This window comes from Etheostoma spectabile, chromosome 5 (genome assembly GCF_008692095.1).
Source record: "Etheostoma spectabile isolate EspeVRDwgs_2016 chromosome 5, UIUC_Espe_1.0, whole genome shotgun sequence".
NCBI lineage: Eukaryota > Metazoa > Chordata > Actinopteri > Perciformes > Percidae > Etheostoma > Etheostoma spectabile.
In genome coordinates, this window is record NC_045737.1 from 13260756 (window position 1) to 13282373 (window position 21618).

A 21618-nucleotide genomic window follows, 5' to 3' on the forward strand; every position below is an offset into this window, starting at 1 on the left:
ATCGCTCCCTCCATGAAGACATCCAGTTGCGCAGGTTTGCTTTTAACAGTTACAGCTCAAGTTTCCGATGTGCTGCTAGTCCAGGCACAGCACTGTCGGAGCTCACAATCAACGTCTCTTGTCTCTTGGGTTTAGTTGCAGTTGTTCTCAGTGAGCATTCTGTCACTTTGACCAAACCAAGTAGTGAGAGCGCAAAGTTATGTGGCTCCTGGGGTGCTATGAAGTAGCATTACAGTTTGCAGAGCATCCGCATACAGATAGGCCTTCACTTGAACTTCTGGATGCTCCCTGCTGCAAGAAGTAGTACAGCAAGGAACAAATAGGTTCCCAACCGATTACCCTGCGGCACCCCACAAAAGCCTCTGCAGATCAGACACACATTTTCCCACTGACAAACTAAAAGTTCTGCCACCAAGTAGAGGTAACCATTCCAAACCAACCCCGATGTTCCCCAACAGTGTTGGAGTCTACTTATTCAGTATGTCATGGTCCCTGTCTCAACAACAAAGTGTCATAAATGTCATTTACCTGCAAAAGATACTAATTGGGTACAGACTACTTTTTTCCATGACTTTGGCCAAGAAATGGCCTTGGTATATGGCCGAAAATTCTTTGGGTCAGAAAGAGGTCCAGTCCCCTTTGCTTTAACACGTGGCTCCACACATGGCATGTTTTGAAAAAACAAGGACACCCACTGGTCAAAGCTTTAAAGCCTTAACTGTTAACAAATTAAAAGCCTTTTTGCCGAGTCAGTGCGGCTTTCTGGACTGTCAATAACCAGATCCTGTGACGCAGGTGTATGTCCCTCCTCCGACCTCGGAGATATAAGTGTTCAATAAGAGGAAGAAGTCCTTATACTGACCCTTATAAATAAAAAGGAGTGCCAGTGGCGTCCAACACGTTTTGCAATTTGTGTTAGCCCATCAATGGTATGCTGAGATCTGAAACGCGCTGCGAGTCCTGTTACAAAACAATGCAACGTGATTCTCGCTGGGTAGATTCTGTTCATAATGGATGGGCAATGAAAGAGTCGTATGACCCCAACTTGTGACCATGAATATATAGACATCTAGGGGTCATGGGTAAAGTTGACTTAGTTTTTTAAAATGTCAGATTGTTTTTTTGTTCCCTTACACTCCTTTCAACCCTTAGCCACTACGTGAACGCACATTTGTATTAGATAATTTGTCCTCACACAAGAACATGACTGGCATTAAAGGTTACATGCTGTTCTGCATGAGCACATTTGGTTACAGACACTACAACAACCTTAAAGTTCAAACCACTGACAACCACAGAACCATGACAAAAAAAACTATTTATTGCATTTAGGGTTCATCACTGTTAATAAATTTTAATTTCAACTGTCCTTCTGTCAAATATTTAATTCAATATTTTTTCTATTTTTGCTTTCTTCAGTATTAGTTCGTTTGTTTTAATTTTTTTATCTGTTTTAACTCACATACGCACACTGACCGTCAATAGTCCTGGTGTAGCTGTACAATTCAATCGAATTTGACTGGCGCTGTCCTCTGTTTGTTTTTAATAATTATTTTCTTCGTAATCATGAATACATAAGATCAGTGCCTCACCTACCAAGAGCTTGTTGAGTGGCACTTCAAATTGGGATAGAATCTGGCCTCTGTTCCGAGTTAAGACGCAGTGGCCAACAATGATCAACGGTCCACAGCTCGCCCACTACTGTTCAGTGTCTACACCACTCCCACTGCTTTGAAACCATCAAGAGTGACACAGTCATTCATTGCATCCATCTGCTGTAGACAGAGGCTGGACCACCAAGTTTACCAGCTCTGTGTGACACGTAATCTGGGACGCTCGTGGTAAGGTGTTGAGATCAAATAATCAAGGTCAGTGGAAGGGTTCTACAGGCTGTACATATCTAGTGGTGTTTTGATCTATAAGCCTTAACAAAAGTGATTACTGATTTTTTAGTGGCAGTCCGTTTTTGTTTTCACCATTTGTGATAGACGTAGTTATCCTGTGATGTAGTTCTGTGATGTCTATGTGGCTTTGCATTGAGTGCTGCAACGCACGAATGTTAGTTGCAGATGGATGCTAAATCTCAAGACTAACGGTTGCTATTGACAGTAATAACATACGGGAGATTTACATCCACTTGTATGAATGCTTTGGGCACACCTGGGTTTAGACGATGTTATCAAACGTAGGTATTCCTATACGTTTGTCTTATAGACTCTGTAAAAAAAAAGAGCACACTCATGGCTGCAGAAAAACTCAGATTCACAAAAAGCAATTCTTACTTGTAATGCACACTACAGCAAGAACTGGAGGACCATTAATTTGAAACAGAGCATGTTGCTTCACGAATGTCACATCAACTTTTTCTTCCATTATTCAGAGATATGCACTTGTACCTATACTATGGTAGTTTTTTGTCATTTATGCATCCTCTCCCCTTTCATGTCTCCAAGATGTGTTATATTGCACATAAACGTTATAAATTAGTAATAGTGTTTTTATTAAAGAACATAGAGCCACTTTCCATTAATACCCCTGCACAGCGGTCCTCCAAGTTATGAAGTTTTATAACCGTTACCCCGCAGATAGTGTGGTTGGAATGCTATCATATGGACATTATATATGTTGGGATTAATTTTTTTGGAGGATCCCATTTGCATCAAGAGGGTTGAGTCATTATGATCTTAGTATTAGTAGTAGTGGTGTAGTAGTATAGTGACGATACTATTTACTCGATTTGAACCTGAACAGAAATATATTTTCCTCCAAGAATTATATACCAGCCATATGTCTAAACCTTTTGGGTTCTTCTGGTGAGTTTGAGCCCACCTTATTGTGAATGCCTTGTTGACTTTGGTAAATCCAAGGCAGCTGCTATTAATCCCCTTTGTCATCTTCAATACCTATTCATACTGATCGACACATGTCATGACACAACGCTGTGCACACTGAGAGTGAAACATCTACCATCCACCAGTTTTTGTAAAATCTTGGATTAGTGGCAGGATTTCCACACTTATGGTTGTGTATCGGGAACGGAGAATTATTAAGTCTTGGACCTAGAGCGTGCTTTTGCTGACAATCATTGTTGGAAAGTCATTTTCATAGGATTAGTGTTTGGCTGCGAATTGTAAACCTTTTAATGGTCTCCGCTGGGAGTATGGTGTAAGATTGTTCATCTCAAGATGGGCAAATGTTATGCTGTTGTGTAGTAAACATCAATACCCAGTACGCAACCGTACACTGGTGCGCTGGTGTTCTATCCATATATTGCATTGTCTACAACTATAAATCGGGCAAGACTTAGAGGACATTGGCTTGTCTCTTTAGACTTTTAACTAAAATTGATGATTGAAAAGTAGTTATGTAAACAGGTGATTGGCATTACACTGCTTTGATGAGACATCAGCATGAACCCCTCTATAATTCAACTGACACTTTGTATTCCAGGCTGGCCAAGCCTGGTGACATAAATTGAATTTTTTGTAAATCGATGGTCCTGTAGACCTCTGTGTCCATGTCTAAAATGGCAGACAAAGTTTAGCAAGCGTGGGAATTTGTGCTATCTCGATATCTATAAAAGGACTTATCCAACTTACTTAAGATGAGGTCCCTTTCCTATGCTAACTTATCTTAGCATGTTGTTATTTTTTTAAATAAACACAAGAACACAGGGCTTTTTGGACCGGTTAGTTGTCTGCGTTCGCTTCTCCTCAACGCCCCGGCACACAAATTTTTGAAACAGAACTGTGTGCCTCTCTGTGCTGCTACGTTACATCGTGTTATGTCTATTTGAAAGTTGGATGTGAGATACTAGCTCAGCATCCTCACACTCTGTCATTTAGATTTCTTCAGAGATTTTCCACCCCGATCTGGTGCACTTGCAGTCTATGCCTGGCTCTCAACCCTTGTAATGGAGGAAGAAGTCTGTTGGTGTTCCCTGTGGATGTACCCTGGATCAACATCAAGTTCCTCAATGAGGAGCTCCACTCCAAAGGCCATGAAATCAAGTGATGCGGCCATCACAACGCGTGGACTCAAGCCAGAGTCCCCCTCAACTACAGAGGGCAGCCTCACTATAACATGCCATCTGCTGGTTCTGATGAGAACTCTTTGTGCTCATTTGCAACTTACGGATGTTACCATTCAGCGAGAAGGTCTGCTCACTTAGACCTCTATTCTAAAGGCAGTATGGCATGCTTGACTTATCGTGTTGCATAGCGGATAGGTGCGTTTCTCTATATAACGCGTGCGTGTCCGCGGATATTTTGAGGGTGTGTGTTATGTAGCAGTACCATAGGTGTAAGTAAATTTTTTTTTTGGGGTTTGTTTGTAAGGCTTGATTTTTGGAGCCATTAGTTTAGTGGAGATTAAGTGAGTATCGGAGGGTGACAGGACGCACAGACATATGGTAAGTGGGATGTCATAAGTATCGAATTGATTTTTGAGTGGGTATATAAAGATCAGAATTACCGTTATGGGGTGGGTTCATCGTTTTTATGTGTTTCTATTGGGCGTTTATCCGTGAGAGGGAGCTTGGACTGCAATTGCTTCACTTCCTGTCCTTTTTATACCAATTCAGAGTGCATGAACAGGTGATCAATTCGCGGGTCTAAAACCATAATTGATGCTTTGAGCCTCAATGTTGTAGCCAACTTGTATTTGGCATCGAGACCCATCTGAATCTGCTTTTGGCCACTGGCTCACCTTTACTGTGTGTACTCAAGGCATCAATTCATCTCCTCTTCTGTCCCTAATGAGGGGGAGGTGCATGATGCTAAGCAGGATTCGCGACTCAAAATATTCTGTCTTGAGTTCTTTCAATGGTTTTCCAGTAACTACCAGTCATTTGGTACCATGAGTAGCAAGCGTCTCGGCTGATGAGAAATGATTTACCTTTGAGATTTGTCCCCACCCACAATGCCAACATTGTCTACATGTCAGGATTTCAGTGCAACCCTCCAAGCCACTGTCTAAAGACTAGAGACTTTTGTCCAGAGCTCTGGTGAACAGTGTCATTGTTATGACACTTGGAACGCTGTAACAACACTTCCTGAGGACATTACTAGGACATTGCAGCTGCTTTTGCCCACTTCCTCAAAAGTTGATCTGAAGGCACAAAGGCAAAAGACTCACCACCCTCGGCAACACACCTTACCGTAGAGCTGGCTGCCCCAAAAGGACTCCTAGGCCACCCCAAGACCAAGTTTTTTGGCCCACGGAGGCACCAATGGAAAACAGGAGGCAATCTACCACGTTGTCCCCCGGTCGCCTTCCCCTCCTGTTTGACCAGCATGACAACCTCTTCAGATGAAAGCAGAGGTTTGGCCAAAAATCTGGACATTGCAACTCAGTGAACAAAGATAACTTCCTGGAGGCACTGAAGGAGGTACGCTATGACCAGCTACACAGAGACTATAGAATGCGCGTCCAACCTGTCAGAGAAACCACCCAGACCCACTGGAACGGGCCCTGGTTCTGGATTGAGTTTGTCATGAGACACAAGGAGCTCACATCTAAGGACGTAGTTTACAAGATGTCCAAGATCCATACCACTCAATTGATGTGGTGGTTTCTGCTGCAGTTATTTTGCTGGTATTTACTATTTTTTGTTTCTGTAGTTAAGTTTTTTTTGGGGAAGTGTTTTCTCAAAAACCAAGTGAAAAAAGATGATCAATGCACAGCGCAATAATGGTTTCACGTTCTCTGGATCCTGGTGGCACTTTAATAAACATCGGTAGATAATTGACAATGCAGTTTTATGAAAAGTTCACCTTGAGTCACAGTTTTATTATTTAATTTCATATCCCGAGAATGTTTTGAAGGATTCCTTTTTTTTTTCCTTGAAAAAATACTGGCACAACGATCTGTGTTGATTGTGTATACTCTACAGTATGGGCGCAAATGGTGAAGATTCAATATGTGTCTTCTAGTGATTTTAGTGTGTTGTTGTACACATACCCCTTCTATAATCTATTTCCTCTATTGCTTACCCGTCACTTTGCTTCTTGTTATACGATGTGATACAGATACCGGTACAATAAAAACGTACACATTCCATAACTACATATTTAACTTATACATTCACTATGTAGGCTGGATGAAGGTGTGTGCTCACTGACCGCTTTTAAGTTTGTAATTACAATTTTTCTTCCTGTGTTTCATTCTTTTAAAGTTATTGAAAAAATATTCATGCTTGGGTTTGCCTACTGTCCATTTCTGTATTTATCACTTAATTCATTATAATTTCACCTTGAATGTTTTATTTTCTGCATTCAAATATTAAAGAGTAACATGGACCATACAACTCTATGTGTTTACTTGAAGGCCATGAAGGCAAAGGACCAGAATGTTTTTGTGTAATTAATGATGGATATTCTCTGTTAAATAAAGGATGAAAAAATAAATGATGAAATTAAATTACTGGTTCTGTTCCTTAAGTATGTGTTATATCACTACCACGCCAAGCATCTTATTGGTATTATCTTACACCACTTATATACTGAATTAGTTTGGGTAATCGTAACCAGTAGCGCATGCAGGACAATGCCATCGTGTTCAGTGGCAGATGCAACGTGACAGATGTGGGGCCTGGCTAAGTAGAGGTGGGCCTGAATGTAGGGTGTCGCGAAATCAAAGCAGTTGTCCCAAATCCAGAATTTATATTGTCTTAGTAGCAGAGTCCTGATTTGCATGATGAAACATTAAAACTATCACAGGGCCTTAAACGGAGAAAATGGAATTCATTATAGATGGTTATCAGTTTGTTTCCACTGCTCGTGTCCACCTCCAATTATGATTACTAGCTCATATTTTTGACTAGCTAAATAAGCCAAAATATCAACTAACTCTCCACTATGTTCAACATACTAGGTCATAGTTTAAATTTGGGCAAAACATGATTTTAAATCATGCTTTGTTTCTGGTCCCTGTAGAAATGTGTTTCTTTATGTTAAACATTGGAGTTGAACATTGGGTGCAGAAGAGAGCCGTAAAGTGCTCGGTATTGGCTCTGCGCCTGATTGTGTTTGTTTTGTTATTTTCTTGACATTCATTCACTGTTACATCTCAGTAGTTTTTTTTTAAGAGCATTTTTGGCAAGTGGCCCATAGTTTGAGCTTGAGAGCTGTGTAGAGACACAGTCCCCTCAGGAAAGTGCAACAAGATCTGATGTTGTTGTTATGTGGCGCGCATAAGTGAACCTAACAAAACTCTCTCATCAACTGACTTTGGAAAATGTCCCATTTCAAATTTATAAGTTGACTACCGTTTCCTAGTTGCTCTGGGGAATTTTTTAAAGCGAATGGTCATTAATTAATCTAGTCGCATTTACCTTTTTTAAAGTTTTTAGTTTTTAAGATTTAAGGTTTAGTACTTTTAAGATTATTAGATTAGATTAGATTAGCATTAATACCTTTATTCATCCCACAGCGGGGAAATGCCCTTATACAGCGCATTTTCTACAATAAAAACAAAACAAACAACCAACACAGTAAACACACAAACAAACAACCGACAATGAGCAGAAGGTATGGCTGAGTGTAAAGTAAAGTGGTTTCAACCAAGGTTTTGTAAAGTGCGGTTGCAATAGTACAGAAAACAATATTACAGGACGGCGCCATGAACACTGAATAAGTGACATATGGACAACATTACCCAGAAAGCATCTGGCATGTGGGCGAAGCGTCAGGACCATTTGGACCAAAGGGTAAGGCCAACGTCCACAAAGCGTAGCTCATACGGCGCCATGCAGAATTCTACCAGGCACTCACCCAGTTAGCATCCCATTGACTGCCATTCATTTTGGCTCCACTTTGACAGCGAATACTTTACATCTGAAGCATTTAAAAACTTTATCTGTCCATTAATTATTCCTAAAGACACAAGACTGCTGCACACTTGAAGGATCTCAGCTTCCTCAGGAAATAGAGTCTGCTCATCCCCTTCTGCTGTTTACAGAGGGGATGAGCAGACTCTATTTCCTGAGGAAGCTGAGATCCTTCAACGTGTCGCCGGTGTTGGAGAATCTTCTACCAGTCTGTTGTGGCCATCGCTCTGTTCTCCTCCCGCCATCTGCTGGGGCAGCAGCATCGGAGCCGGCCACACAAACAGACTGAACAACTGATCAGGAAGGCTGGCTCTGTGATCGCTGCAAACTGGACGACATTTTTTGTGTTTGGAGCCTTTTGGTAGAGGAGTCGCTGAACAAACTGTTATAATCAGGATAACCCTGCCACCCTCTCCACCCCACACTGGTCCACAAAGGAGCAGCTTCTCTAGAGGCTCCGACATTTTAAATGCCGCACGGACCGCTACAGGAATATGCCCTACCACAGACAATAAAACTCTTCAACACTGTCCCCCTGGGTGCTAGATGAGACTCTGAGCACCCAACATTGCAATAAGGGCAACCGGAACGATGGTCATTTTACATTTTTTAGCATACTTATATTTAACAGCGTGCACACTTTAGTTTTTTCCATGTTTGTATATACTTAAATTTTGTTCTTAATTCTTATATTTTATTCTTTATATTTTGTTATTATATTCTTATGTATTTCATGTATATTGTATTTATGTATATTTTGTGTGTCTGCTGTAACACTGTAATTTCCCATTTTTGTGGATCAATAAATATCTATCTATCTCTATCTATCTATCATCTAGACAACGTATAAAAGGCTCCGTTACCTTATACCTCATGTTATGGCTCCGTACCAGGAACTCTTTTGTAAAATATCAATTGTGTCATAACCATTAGCAAACCATTGACTGCCATTCATTTTTGTGCCACTTTGACAGGGATAACATCTGAAGAAACGTTACTGTGAGATTTGAGATTACTGTGTGGAAGTCTCTGCTCTGCCATCCTCTGCACACTTTTTGTTTGTTTTTTGTAATAAACTTTATTTACATTTCACATTTCGGGAGCTCAATTTTAGACATATACTATTTAGACATATACTATAATACTAAAATGTAAATACACTGGGCCTGTGTGCTGTACTTGTTGTGGTTAGAATCTTCACTTTAAGTTCACATCACTTCCACTTACACATATGGTAATCACAACCCATAACAAAAGAAAGACTACTCACGTTAAATTAGAAAACTAATACATTTATGATAACATGTATACAATAAACTGGAAAAGTAGATACATGTTATTCTGTTATTGGGTTGTAAACTATGACATACAGTACGTTTTAGATTTAGGGAAGTCCGCCTTCAGGCAGACATAAAAACATTGCTATACATTAGCTAAGAGGCTGATCTCATCACAGAAGATGTCTCCACATGACAACACAAAACAACTCTCCTGTGTTTTTTTCTGCAGACAAACAAAACCACCGTACCACTCACAACCTGCACAGTATCGCATATTTACACATATCTTTCGTTCACATTTTTGGTCCTTTTGGATACTTGGAGTCCTCTGGAATCGCACTTTGAAACATAAAGTTGTGTTGGAATACCGATCTTGGTAATCAAAAACAGTTTGACAAAAGAAAAGCACCAAAGCGTAGCTGTGAGCCTTCCATGTGGACTGTACATTTTGTACTTCCTTGGTTTGCATCTTCTGTCCTCCAGGTGCTGGACTACTTTTAATACTTCCAGTCCCTCCACCATCTTCTGCATGTAGTGTTTCTGAGCTCTTCCAGGTATAACTAAGTCTTTAAAAACAGTGTATTGTTCAGCACGGACAGGGGCTGCTCCAGCCTGTTGGACAAGGCTGTCAGCACCGGTCAAACTTGGCGTATCGCAACCTTGGCTCTCCTCGTGCTCCCCCTGCTCCCCCACAGCAGCCTCATCTGGAAGTCGGTCAGAAGAGCTCCAGGACTCTCCGCCTGCTCCTGGAAATCCTGCACACATCAACGCCAACCCTTATTAGTGGATCAACAGCAAGTTCACATTATCTCAAAATAACCTGATTTTTTATTTTTCACGTTTTACCTCCTACATTTTTAAATCTTTTTTCTTCTTTAAATGATAACTTCGAAAGGAGCACAAGCGCACACGCATCATTAAAGACTGCTCTCACCCCAACCACAGACTGTTCATGACCCCTCCCCTCCGGAGGCCTCCCAGGTCTCTACACACCCTACCAAGCATGATTTTGAGAAAGCTTCTTTCCTGCAACTGTCACTCCCTACTAACTCTAGCTCGACTAGCCAAGTTTTACCGATGATTAACACTTAAACATTACACATGCTTAAAGCAATTAGCTAATTCCACATCAATGGAATAAGGCAGAGTTGCCAAACTCATGAGTATGAATATGATCAAAGTCCCGTAACTGGGGCAGAGGGCACTGCGGGCTATAGCATGTGGCAAATAATGAACACAAACTTTGATGATATGCAATGTTAATTTGATTTAGCTTTACTAATGCTTATTATCAATTCCCTTCAAAAAGGGAGGGCCAATCATATTTCAGGGGACGGTGCCCACTGTGATGTGCCCTGATGGTGCCCTCCCCCCCTCTAACCGCGGGTTCCCACAAAACTTTCAGTCCCACGCCCAAAAGTACGTCAGTACTTGCATCACCCCACCTATAAACATTGCGCGCAACCGACCTGCAGCACTAATATAGGCGTGAAAATTCAAAAAGAGCTGTTCCCTTTTTAGTTATTTGTCTTTGGTTTTTATTTTAAATTTGTCCACTATTTTATCTTGTGTTAAAATTATGGCTAACATGTGCTATTTCTAATCGTTTGAAATTTTTAAATTTATTTCTGTAAATCACTCCCTTGTGTAACCGGCCCGTACAGCCTCCCCCCTCCACCCTGACCTTACCCCCCCCCCCCCGACCCCTGACCCCCCCGTGCCCCCCCCACCCCCCCCCACCCCCCCCTGTTTGCTGCCCACCCCCCCCGCCACACCCACTTCCTGGGCGGAAGCCCCTTTGATCACCTCGTCTCTAAGACCATGTTTCAAAAAAAACAAGCTGGATGAAATTAAACACGAGCTTTTTCTCTAAGTTTATATAATGCCGACGAGACCCTGTTTGATAACCACAACTGGAAGGCCCAACTACAAAGGTTCATCAAATCCACAGGTATAGGGACTAAATTATTACTTTACTTGGGTTTATTCCTAACAATCATGGTCGGTCTTTTCCTTTGAACCAGTTTTGACTGAAGTCAGTAACATCTCTCTCCCTACTCCCTCCCTTCGCAGTCTCGCTCTCTAGCGTTAGCGTTCTAATCTCCCTCTCTTTTTCCGATCCTCCTCCTCCTTCTCTACGACCTCTCCTACCTCTCCTCTCCCTCCTCTTTTCTCCTTTACTCATTCTCGCTCTCTTACATCTTTTCTTCATCTCTCTCCACTCCCTCCACACTTGTTGCAGTTGCTCCAGCGTGGAGCGTAGATGCCCCCCAGCTGGGCTGATGGTTCTGCTCCCAAGGTGGAACATGACCACGTCCACCCCTTTCCACTGTCTCAATCGCGTCTCCGTCTCCCAGGCTCTGTCCCTCACCGCTACGGCTATACTCTTCTCCAACAGGACAGGAGGGGTAAAGTGGGTGAAGGTGTGGCTGTTGGCAGCGGGCAGCTTCTGGAGGACGACACAAGACAGAGTCCTTGTTTTGTTTTTTTTGTAAAAAAGATGTGTTTTGCAAATGGACCATGCAGTGGAGGACCCCTACCTCTCACTGCTCACTTTTCTTGCCCTCTATTACAGCTGCTGCGCCCGTTTTTAGCTCTTCTCGTAGCAGAATACTAGCCCCCATCCCTGTGTTCGCTGCGTGGCGAATGGCCGTCCAGGTCCTGCGCAGACAAGAACCATGACACTCTCTTAGAGAAAGTGAAACATCACCTTTAACAGTCAGTCAGTAATGGCTTCCAGATGTAGGGTGTGGCCCCCCAGGTCCAGTGTCGATCTTGAGTCTGCCTTCTCTTAGACGAGAACAGTATCTTTACTCACTACCTTGGAAGCCTCAAACATCATTTGAAACTCTCAGACCGAGCAGTTGTCAATTTCCGTCCATTAAATGCACCTGCCCACTTTGCGCCCATGGTCTTTCTGGTCCTACAGGGAGTGTGTTCATGGTGATCTTGATCTCGGAGCGGGGAAGTGACCCGCCATTGACCAAAAAAACCTGGTCTAGTCAATAGTAGTCAACTAACGAGTCAAATTACGTATATGCCTAGGGTTACTGCCAGTGTGATACGCTGTAACACAGAGAAGGCACACACACACATGCTATAAATGCTTATGGCATGGCAGAGAGCATGGCTCAAGGTAAAAACGTGCTGGCTTTTAAAGGAAACGGAGATGACACTCTGGTTGGTTCATGGCATGTTACGCCCAAACACACACCTACAGACGCCCCGCCGTTACAGAGCGGATCCGCAGGTTCTCCCCAAAGCACCTGCATCATGTGCTTCACCCTGTGCACTTAGATCGTTGAAATAGGGCCCAATATCTTCTCTATAGTGTTTTAGCCATAATATGGTATTTGGTAGAAGAGTTTGGAGGGAAAAAAATGTGTAATGGGATTCCACTGGATGTGATGTTTTTTCGCCGTATACAAAATGAAAAAACAACTTGCATTTAATGAAAAAGTACAAAGTTTTTAGATTTTGTATTTTATATACTGTATTTCTTTTGTATGTGTTTATTCTGACATGGAATAAAATAAAAGGGTAATTTGACCGGATGTACTGTATTTATATATTCATCAGTACAGTCTAAGGAGATGCAGTGATGTGACTCTGTAAAAGATAATCTCTTGAATACAAACTTTGAAAAAAAGAAAGAATGACAAATACAATTTAAAGATGTTTCTCTATTGAAAAAACAATCATGCAAACTTTGACAAATAACACAGTACTGACCTATAAATTCTTTTGAATTTATAACACCAATAAAAGATAAATAGTATATTATGCAATACGCCGTGCCAGTGGTTTTTTATGGACAGTGGGTAAGGGGTTTACTCAGGTTTTATTGCAGAGGATAACCTTAGCAACACATAATGTGTGAATTTGAACTTTAGACCTCTTTCATGTTCAGCAGGACATCTGTTGCTGTTGTCCCCTCCTTCTTTTCATGCTCCGTCTGTCTCCCACAAAATACCCCCAAAAAATCCTCCAATCAATGTAATTCTGTAAGTGACGCATGCGTACCTGCGGCAGCTCTAGCGCTCTCATGACGGCAGCAAATCCGAACATGTTGCCCTAGTGCCCTTGAGCTCAGCTGCGATTTGGATGATTTTATGAAGCAGGCCGGCCCGTCTCCTCCTCTCCCTGTGCAGCCCAACACATCCACAGCCAGCATGATCGCCATGGTCTGGAACCTGCAGATGTTTAGCTCATATACACATTTCATTTCTCCCCAAAAAGAAAACCAAACTGGTGGATGGAGTGAAATGGAGGACAACTTGCTGTTCTTAGGACAAACTTCACACATTGTTTGACTTACTCATGGTTTAAATCTTAAGGGCTGCACCAAGAGCCAAGGCAGCGTTGTAACCTAAATCAAAGGGTCTATCCTCTGTTTCTCAGTTTCACACTTTCATTCATTCTCATAATTTGATGTATACTTTGCAGTTTAGGGGAACCTGCTGAAATTTAACATGTAACATTAGCAAGATAGCTTGTTAAAATAAACTTTATTTAGATTTTTACATTCAAAGAAGAGTACAAAGTTACCAGGTGCATTTCCCAAACAAACCTCCCTCAAATACCTGAAGCAAACAATAGATCTAAATACTGGGTAGGCTTAAATATATAACATATATAAAAAAAAAAAAAACTGTTCAAGATGCTTGCATATAGATTGAGTCAGACTATGACAGTTATCGCCTCAAGTGTGTTTATGCTATAATGTTGGTAATAAAACAAATATAGGATTAATTTGCTATACAAGAAAGGCTTAATTCAAGCAAAAGACAACGTTTGTACGTATCACATTAAAGGGGTCTAAGTCGTATACAACTTTTTGCAAAACCCATGCCCTGATACTTGACTTTTTCTAATTTCAGAGTGGTCGTCATCTTTCTGACCCATTGTATAAATGAAAGGGGCTTTGTTGATTTATAAGGCCAGCAAATGCGAATGAGTTTTCCTGAGGATTTCTGTTGGTGTGCTGATCGTTGCTTTTTACCACTTTTAATGACGCCACAGCCAAATTCCAGCAGCTGGTTGACATTAATTCCGTCATGAAATTGGGGCTGCTCTCTACAAACCTCTTTCTGTACTCGGCCAAGATCTTGGCGACAATAAAGAAACACCCTTCTGATTGAGTGTTCTGATGAGAACTACTGGTGGTCTAGGTTGTCTGGGTGACGGTGCCCAGATTTTTGAATTCTTTCTCACCTCTCCAGTAGTCCTGTCTTAACTGTGTCCATGTGGTAACGAGCAGCTCCATCCCAGAACTGACTCCCTCATCCTTTCCACCTCCGGGGTCACCTCCAGAATTCTGGCCCCTGGGAACACAGACATACTAGTTTTTATATATCTACTCCGGACAGGCATCTTTAAATGTGGGTGGGTGATTTAATGCACTTAATGTGTAGCCCTATTTCTGTGTTGATGTGTTTGATTTTGGTTTTCTTTAGTTAGTGGCAGTTTTATGAGCAAGACAATGCACTCTCAAATATCATCCATATATCATGTTTGTCTCTGAACACCTCGTCATGTGTTTCACTTAATCTGTGTAAAGAGAACACTTGTAAATTATTAATACAATGTGCATTAAAACACAACATTGGCACATTATCATCTTAAGTTAAGCGTACAGTTCCAATCTACACACCGGCAGATACTCAGCAACAAGCATTCTTTAGAAATGACGTGTCCACCTGACCAGTACTCTTCTCCTTTTAGCTCTGTTTTGGTTTCCGCTAACTCCTGAGGAAAATACTGTACATGTCTCTCTCAGTTGCTAAGTTCCGCTTCTTCACCACTGGTTTCTAATGTGTCTTTCTGCTGTTTGCTACTGGAGATAAAGAACATTGCATTGCCAGACTGATTCACAAATGTCTTTTACTCTGGAACCTCTCGGTTCATTTTGATTTCCAAGGGCGTTTTCCAATGGGGAAGGCCAAAAGACCTCTACACAAAATTGAATAGACCTACACCAATCAGAACAACCAAACAACGTGGCTATGAGCGCACATGCAAGTTGGGGCATTGCATGGTATGTTTTGTGGTGAGATGCAATCAAAGCAGTTTGTTGTGCCATAAGGGGGTTAAAACTAAAGTCTTGGTATAGTTAAGGAGAACACTGAGTTTGGAGATAACACACAAGCAAACCTTTTCACATTATAAATAGTAATTCTAACCACTGTTATTCAAAAAATCTTGATTACAGCAGCTTTACACAGTACCGTGCAGTCAGCCTTGGTGATCTGTTGGCTGCTGTCCTGGGGTCAACCTCCGCAGCAGCACCTCCTTCACCCTCCGCAGGATGCCCACTTCCAAAGCTTGTTCTCCTGTACATCAGCGAGGACAGATACCTGTTCGGTTTGAAAGACGAGACCGCCTCCACCACGGCGAGAAGTACACGTTCCCGTCCTCCAACCTCATCTGATTGATGCTACTCGACCCTTCTCCACCCGCAGCCTCTCCACGTAGCTCTGGGGGCCAGGTACACTCTGTGTAGCAGCTCCCACCTACATCACAGGACGGAGTCCTGGTTCAGTCTGTCGTTACTCTGTCTGCGGAGAGTGCTTTTGGGAGAGGCAGGGGTGGGTGGAATCAAAGCACCTGGAGGGGTCGGGGATGAGCCCACTGGCGGTCCGGCTACTGCAAGGCTTCCAGACTGTGGGGCTGGAGACGTAAAAGAGGAAAAAAGAGAAATTTTATGAACTCTTAATAATGTGTGTAGTCCCTTTTACTCGTCGGCCCATCAAATGATTAAGGTTTTAGTTTTTTTAGTGTACAGACAATCAGAAAAACCATTGTCTATCTACAGTCTGATATACTCTTTGAGGCTATATGACTGCTAGGGCCCTATCTTGCATCCAGCGCAGCGCAAAGCCTGACTCAAGTGTCTTTGCTAGTTTAAGACCGACGCAGTTGTCAATTTCCATCCATCAAATGCACCTGCGCAAATCTTTGCCCCATGGGCGTTTTACACGGAGGTGTGTTCAGTGAATTCTTGACGCATTGCTATCTCGAGGCGCGGGACGTGACCACGCCATTGACCAACTAAAACCGGTCTAAAGTCAATAGTAGTCAATTACCAGCACATTAGTAATGTGCCTAGGGTTTGCACAGTGTGCACACCACATGCTTTTACACACAAGGCAAATCCGCCATCATATAGCAAGCACCAAGGTACAAAGGCGCCTGGCTTTGCAAAAGATTCCAGGGAGGTGTGTTCGGTGAATTCTTGCTATTGCTATCTTGAGCAGCTGAAAGTGATCATGCCACTGACCAACAAAAACCTGGTGTAAAGTCATTAGTGCAGCATTTCATGGTTATTTTAACAGCATATTAAGTAAATTCGCCTAGGCTTATGCACAGCACACGCAAACTATGCTTGTTACACACACACACACAAGGGAAGCACACCAGCACACACACGCAGATTACACATTACAAATAAAAATATTATGGTGCAAATCCGCCATTATAATAGCAATGCGCCAAGGCACAACACGCCTGGCTTTTAAAGGGATGAGATGCCAAACTAGCAAAATGGATTTGGCCACGCCCATAAACGCAAATTAGATCTTTAAAATAGGCCCCAAGTTAAAGTTGACTTGTTTTAAAAAGGTGAATTGTTTTTTTCCCCTGACAAAATCCTTCACCTTGGCGTCTATGAAGCATATTTGTTTTAGGTAATTTGTCTCAAAAGAACATTGGCCCTTCATTTTAAACGTGCGTACGACCTACAACAGGCGCAGGACGGCGTACCCGATTCCTGCAAAGCTCGGCATTTATCAATTTGAACTTGAGCGTGGGCTGCGAAAGGCAGCTGATCACTTACAATGCCAATGGCGATCTCCTCTTTTAGAAGACCTCTATGACCGAGAAACAGTGCACACGTACCCTACACACACAAGTCACAGGGTGGGGGGGTACCCTACTATACACTCCAGAAAAGGTCTGCAACATTGTTTTAGCCTGTGGGTTTCTGCACAACATCACGCAGGAAAACAGGCATCGGTGCTAGCTGACCCGATGCCCAAGAGCAGTTGTCCAGATACAGACCCAACGGGACTATATGAAAGAGACAAGATATTACTCCTCACTTTCAAAAGGTATAGTGTTTGGCAATGATATTTAAAACAGATGCATGACGATGCACAATATTTTTATTTATTCTTCAGGTTTTGTCTTTTAAATACATTAATGGCCACAAGTGACGATTTCTTTCTGCCACTGATTGACATATTTCGGCTTGTTTTTCCAGCCCTCTGCTGTCAAAGACTGGTTGGGTGGTGGTCCAGCAGAGGTGGGAGGGGGGGGGGATACGCGCTTTCCCTCACAACTGTTTCCTGACTCTGACCCTGGGTGAAATAAATTCTGCATTCTTCCTACAGCTTAATACCAGTTTTTAGGTTGCGAAAAAGTACACACAACTGCATTAAACTGAAATGTCAGGGTTTCAATCTCCACCTCTAAAAAGTGCCGCTTCCAGTTCAACAATATCCCTCGATCTCAGTACTACACTCATGGTCAATGTCCAAGTCACACCCCCCCCTCCCTCGTTTCAGCTCTCTTGTATACCAACCTGCAGCTGCTGCATGAAAAACACTCCGAACTTTATTCCTGTTCAGTGTCTGCACCCTCCTAACTGCTTTACAGTCAGAGCTAACAGTAAATCAGTGATCCATCTGCTGTGAGAAGAGGCCGGACACACATGTTCATGTTGACACGTGAAATCTGTTGACAAGGACGCTCGTGGTAAGTGCTGAGATCAAAGATTCAAAACCAGTGAAGAAGTTGTTCAAGATGAAATGGGCTTGCGGTATGTTGGTACAAAGCTAAAAAAACATTTTACTGATTTTTCAGTTTTGTTTTCAGTCGGATGCGTGATTATTCTACTGTAAGTTACTGTGATGTAATGTGCTTGCATTGAGTGTGAAGCAAATGTACTGCAGATGGATGCTATGTCTCAAAGATTAACGGTTCTTATGACAAATTCAACAAAATTACGCCCTTTATGAATGCTTTGAGAAACCTGGCTTCAGGCGATGCTTATTCACACTATGGTATTCCTGAAGTTCATCTTATAGACGAAGAAAATGAGTAGACTCATGGCTGCAGGAAAACTCGACTAAAAGAACAAAATGTTCTACTGTGTGCAAATACAGTAAGAACATTGAGGAATTTTTGGAGAACAGAAACGTATCAGCTTACAAAATGCCTCAGGTTTTCCTGGTAGTATTTTTGTGTTCCATGCATTGGGCTCAATTTTCAGGTCTCCAAATGTTATTTACACATCAAAATTATGAATACTAAACAGTTTTAATAAGCTAAGATAGAGCCCATATCATTAAGTCCTTGCAGTGGTCTCAAGATACTGTAGTTTTATTAACCTTTACCCAGGTGTATAAATATTTACTTATAAAGCATATAGTATATAGTATATATATAGTAGTAGTAGTAATAGTAGAAGTAGTAGTAGCACATAACTTTTACTTTAGTGAACCTGAGACAAATGATATTTCCTCACAAAAGATTATATAACTGTTTTTAAACACTCTGTGAAGCACAATGTAGTACAAGTACATTCTTCTTCTTGTTAGCACCATATGTGAACGCTTGCTTGACCTTGTAAATACAAAAGGCAGCTGCTACTAAATCCCCTTAATCATTCAACACATTATAATGAGAAACACATGTACATGAACATAGCTGTGAGAAAACATCTACCATCCAAACCGCTTTTTGAATATCTTGGGAATTAGAGGCAGGATTTCCACACTGTGGGTTGGTAATCAGGGAACGGAAAAATATGTAAGTCTTGGACCAGTGAGCGTACTTTTGCTGACAATTATTTTTGGGAAAGATTTTAAGGATGTGTTTTTTGGGCTGCAGTATTGAATTTAAAATGCAGCCCATAAGTTTGGGCATGCACGCAATCTATGCTAGGACACATGTATAAACAAACAAAAACTGAAATTTTGGACCAAAATCTCTTGGAAGTGACTCTACTCCTGCAAAACCAAATTTTAGCAAGCTCTCCTTTGTTCCATAGGCCACAAACTCCTTAATAATGAAGGTACTGTACGATAATAGGTAGATTTGGTTTTATATTTTTTTATTACCCTTTCTTACAGCGGTCTGGAACCCTTATCCCATCCCTCCCATAGTGCCTTGGTCTATGTTATAGTGGCGATGTATACATGTTATGGTTTTTCTCTTCCCTGTCTTTTCTGTCCTAATGTGTTTTTAATACCATGTGATGTATTTTTTACTGCAACATAATTTCCACATGGAGACAATAAACATGAACGAACGAAGCTGGCGCACACAAACTCTGGTTAGCGGATTTGTGATGACACAACTTAGACCTCTGCAACACTACACAACATGCCATTTATAAACCACTAATCAGAGTTTCAAATGAGTCCAACTTCCATTGACAAGCTTGTTGATCCCAGTTTCAAGGAGCTGAGGGATCCTGAACCATAACCACACCAGACCTGTAGATAAGGGTACACCAGCGTATCTTTACAAGCATCAGGAGTTTTACAAGATGGCGAGTCATATCTTTGTCTAAACCACCAACCAAAATTTGCGAATGAGTCTAGCTTCCAGTAGTTCGATTCAATCATGGCTCAGCAGTTGTTTTCCAGACTTAAACCTTTGTCTCTCAGTAAATATAATATATAAGATAATATATCATATACTAATCTGAGAGGACTGCAACATTCGGCAGAAACATTCTAAACTATGAAGAAGCTGAAATGAGTAATTCTATATTTTAAGTTATTTATGTAAGTTATTTGTTAAGTCGATGCCTGCTCTTGACCTCAGAAATGTACAGCCTTGTCGAGAGAGACTGATCTAACATCCTCACATCTCTTGTCAGATTTCTTTCAGAGATGTTTCCAACCGATCTTGGTGGCACTTGCAGTGCTGATCTGCTCTTCCCACCTTGGTAAATGGAGGGAAAGTCTTGGTGTTCCCTGTGGATGGAAGCCACTGGATCAACATGAAAGTCCTCATGAGGAGCTCCACTCCAGAGGCCATGAAATCACAGTTGATGCGGCCATCAGACAGCTGGTACATCAAGCCAGAGTCCCCTCACTACATGGCCATCACTATAATTCCTCTGCTGGTTTTAATGAAGAACTCTTTGGGTCCTTTGTAACTACAATGATTACCATGCGGCGGGAAGGTGCTTCATTTATACCCTTATAGCTTTGATATAGACTGTTGGAGCAGTTCTATGAGATGATAAACAGGTGATTCGATGATTCGGGATGTGTTTGAGATACAAAACGATGCAGAGCCTGCATGATGCCAAATATGATTTGGTTCTGACGGACCCGGCGATTGGTGGTGGAGTTCTTTTGGCTCACCGTTTGGGTCTTCCACTTGTCTTAAATGTGAGGTGGACTATTCAGGGAGAGGGACATCATGCAATTGCTCCTTCCCCACTATCCTATGTCCCAATACCAACGTCAGAGCTGACTGACAAGATGACATTTCCCCAACGGGTCAAAAACATATTTTACTTTGCCTTCACATGTTTTCAAACTTGGTATGTCACAGACTCAAACTACAAACCATTTGTCCATCATTACTTTGGAAATGATGTACATTATATGGAGTTGTTCCAGGCAGCTGACATCTGGCTGATGAGAAATGATTTTACCTTTGAATTTCCCCGACCCACAATGCCAAACATTGTCTACATGTCAGGATTTCAGTGCAAACCCTCCAAGCCACTGTCTAAAGAACTAGAGGACTTTGTCCAGAGCTCTGGTGAACATGGGGTCATTGTTATGACATTGGGAACGCTGGTAACAACACTTCCTGAGGACATTACTGAGGACATTGCAGCTGCTTTTGCCCAACTTCCTCAAAAGGTGATCTGGAAGCACAAAGGCAAAAGACCATCCACCCTCGGCAACAACACCTTACTCTTAGACTGGCTGCCCCAAAATGACCTCCTAGGCCACCCCAAGACCAGAGTTTTTGTGGCCCACGGAGGCACCAATGGAATACAGGAGGCCATCTACCACGGTGTCCCCCTGGTCGGCCTTCCCCTCCTGTTTGACCAGCATGACAATTTCTTCAGGATGAAAGCAAGAGGTGTGGCCAAAAATCTGGACATTGCAACTGTGAACAAAGATAACTTCCTGGAGGCACTGAAGGAGGTACTCTATGACCCAAGCTACACAGAGAAGATGAAGGCGCTGTCCAACCTGCAGAGAGACCAGCCCATGAAACCACTGGACCGGGCCATGTTCTGGATTGAGTTTGTCATGAGGCACAAAGGAGCGGCACATCTAAGGACGGAGTCTTACAAGATGTCAATGATCCAGTACCACTCAATTGATGTGGTGGGGTTTCTGCTGGCAGTTATTTTGCTAGTTTTACTGTTTTTGTTTCTGTAGTTAGGTTTTTTTTTCGAAAAGTGTTTCTGTGAAGCAAAGTCAAAAAGGAATGAGGACTGTGTAGCGCTTAATTGTTTAACACAGCCTG

The 21618-nt window shown here is 42.0% G+C and overlaps 2 protein-coding genes across 2 annotated transcripts in view; one reads left to right on the plus strand and one right to left on the minus strand.

The window, feature by feature from the left end:
• LOC116689229 (UDP-glucuronosyltransferase 2A2) overlaps nt 1–21550 on the plus strand; it is a 21954-nt gene extending 404 nt beyond the window's left edge. The window contains exon 2 of the mRNA XM_032515662.1: nt 20522–21550. Coding sequence (XP_032371553.1) covers nt 20522–21530 — 1009 coding nt within the window. The 3' untranslated portion in view covers nt 21531–21550. The remainder of the gene's footprint in view (nt 1–20521) is intronic.
• Nucleotides 1–21618, minus strand: part of sh2d3cb (SH2 domain containing 3Cb) — a 76823-nt gene that overhangs the window by 11209 nt on the left and 43996 nt on the right. The gene's annotated exons all lie outside the window — the stretch shown is intronic.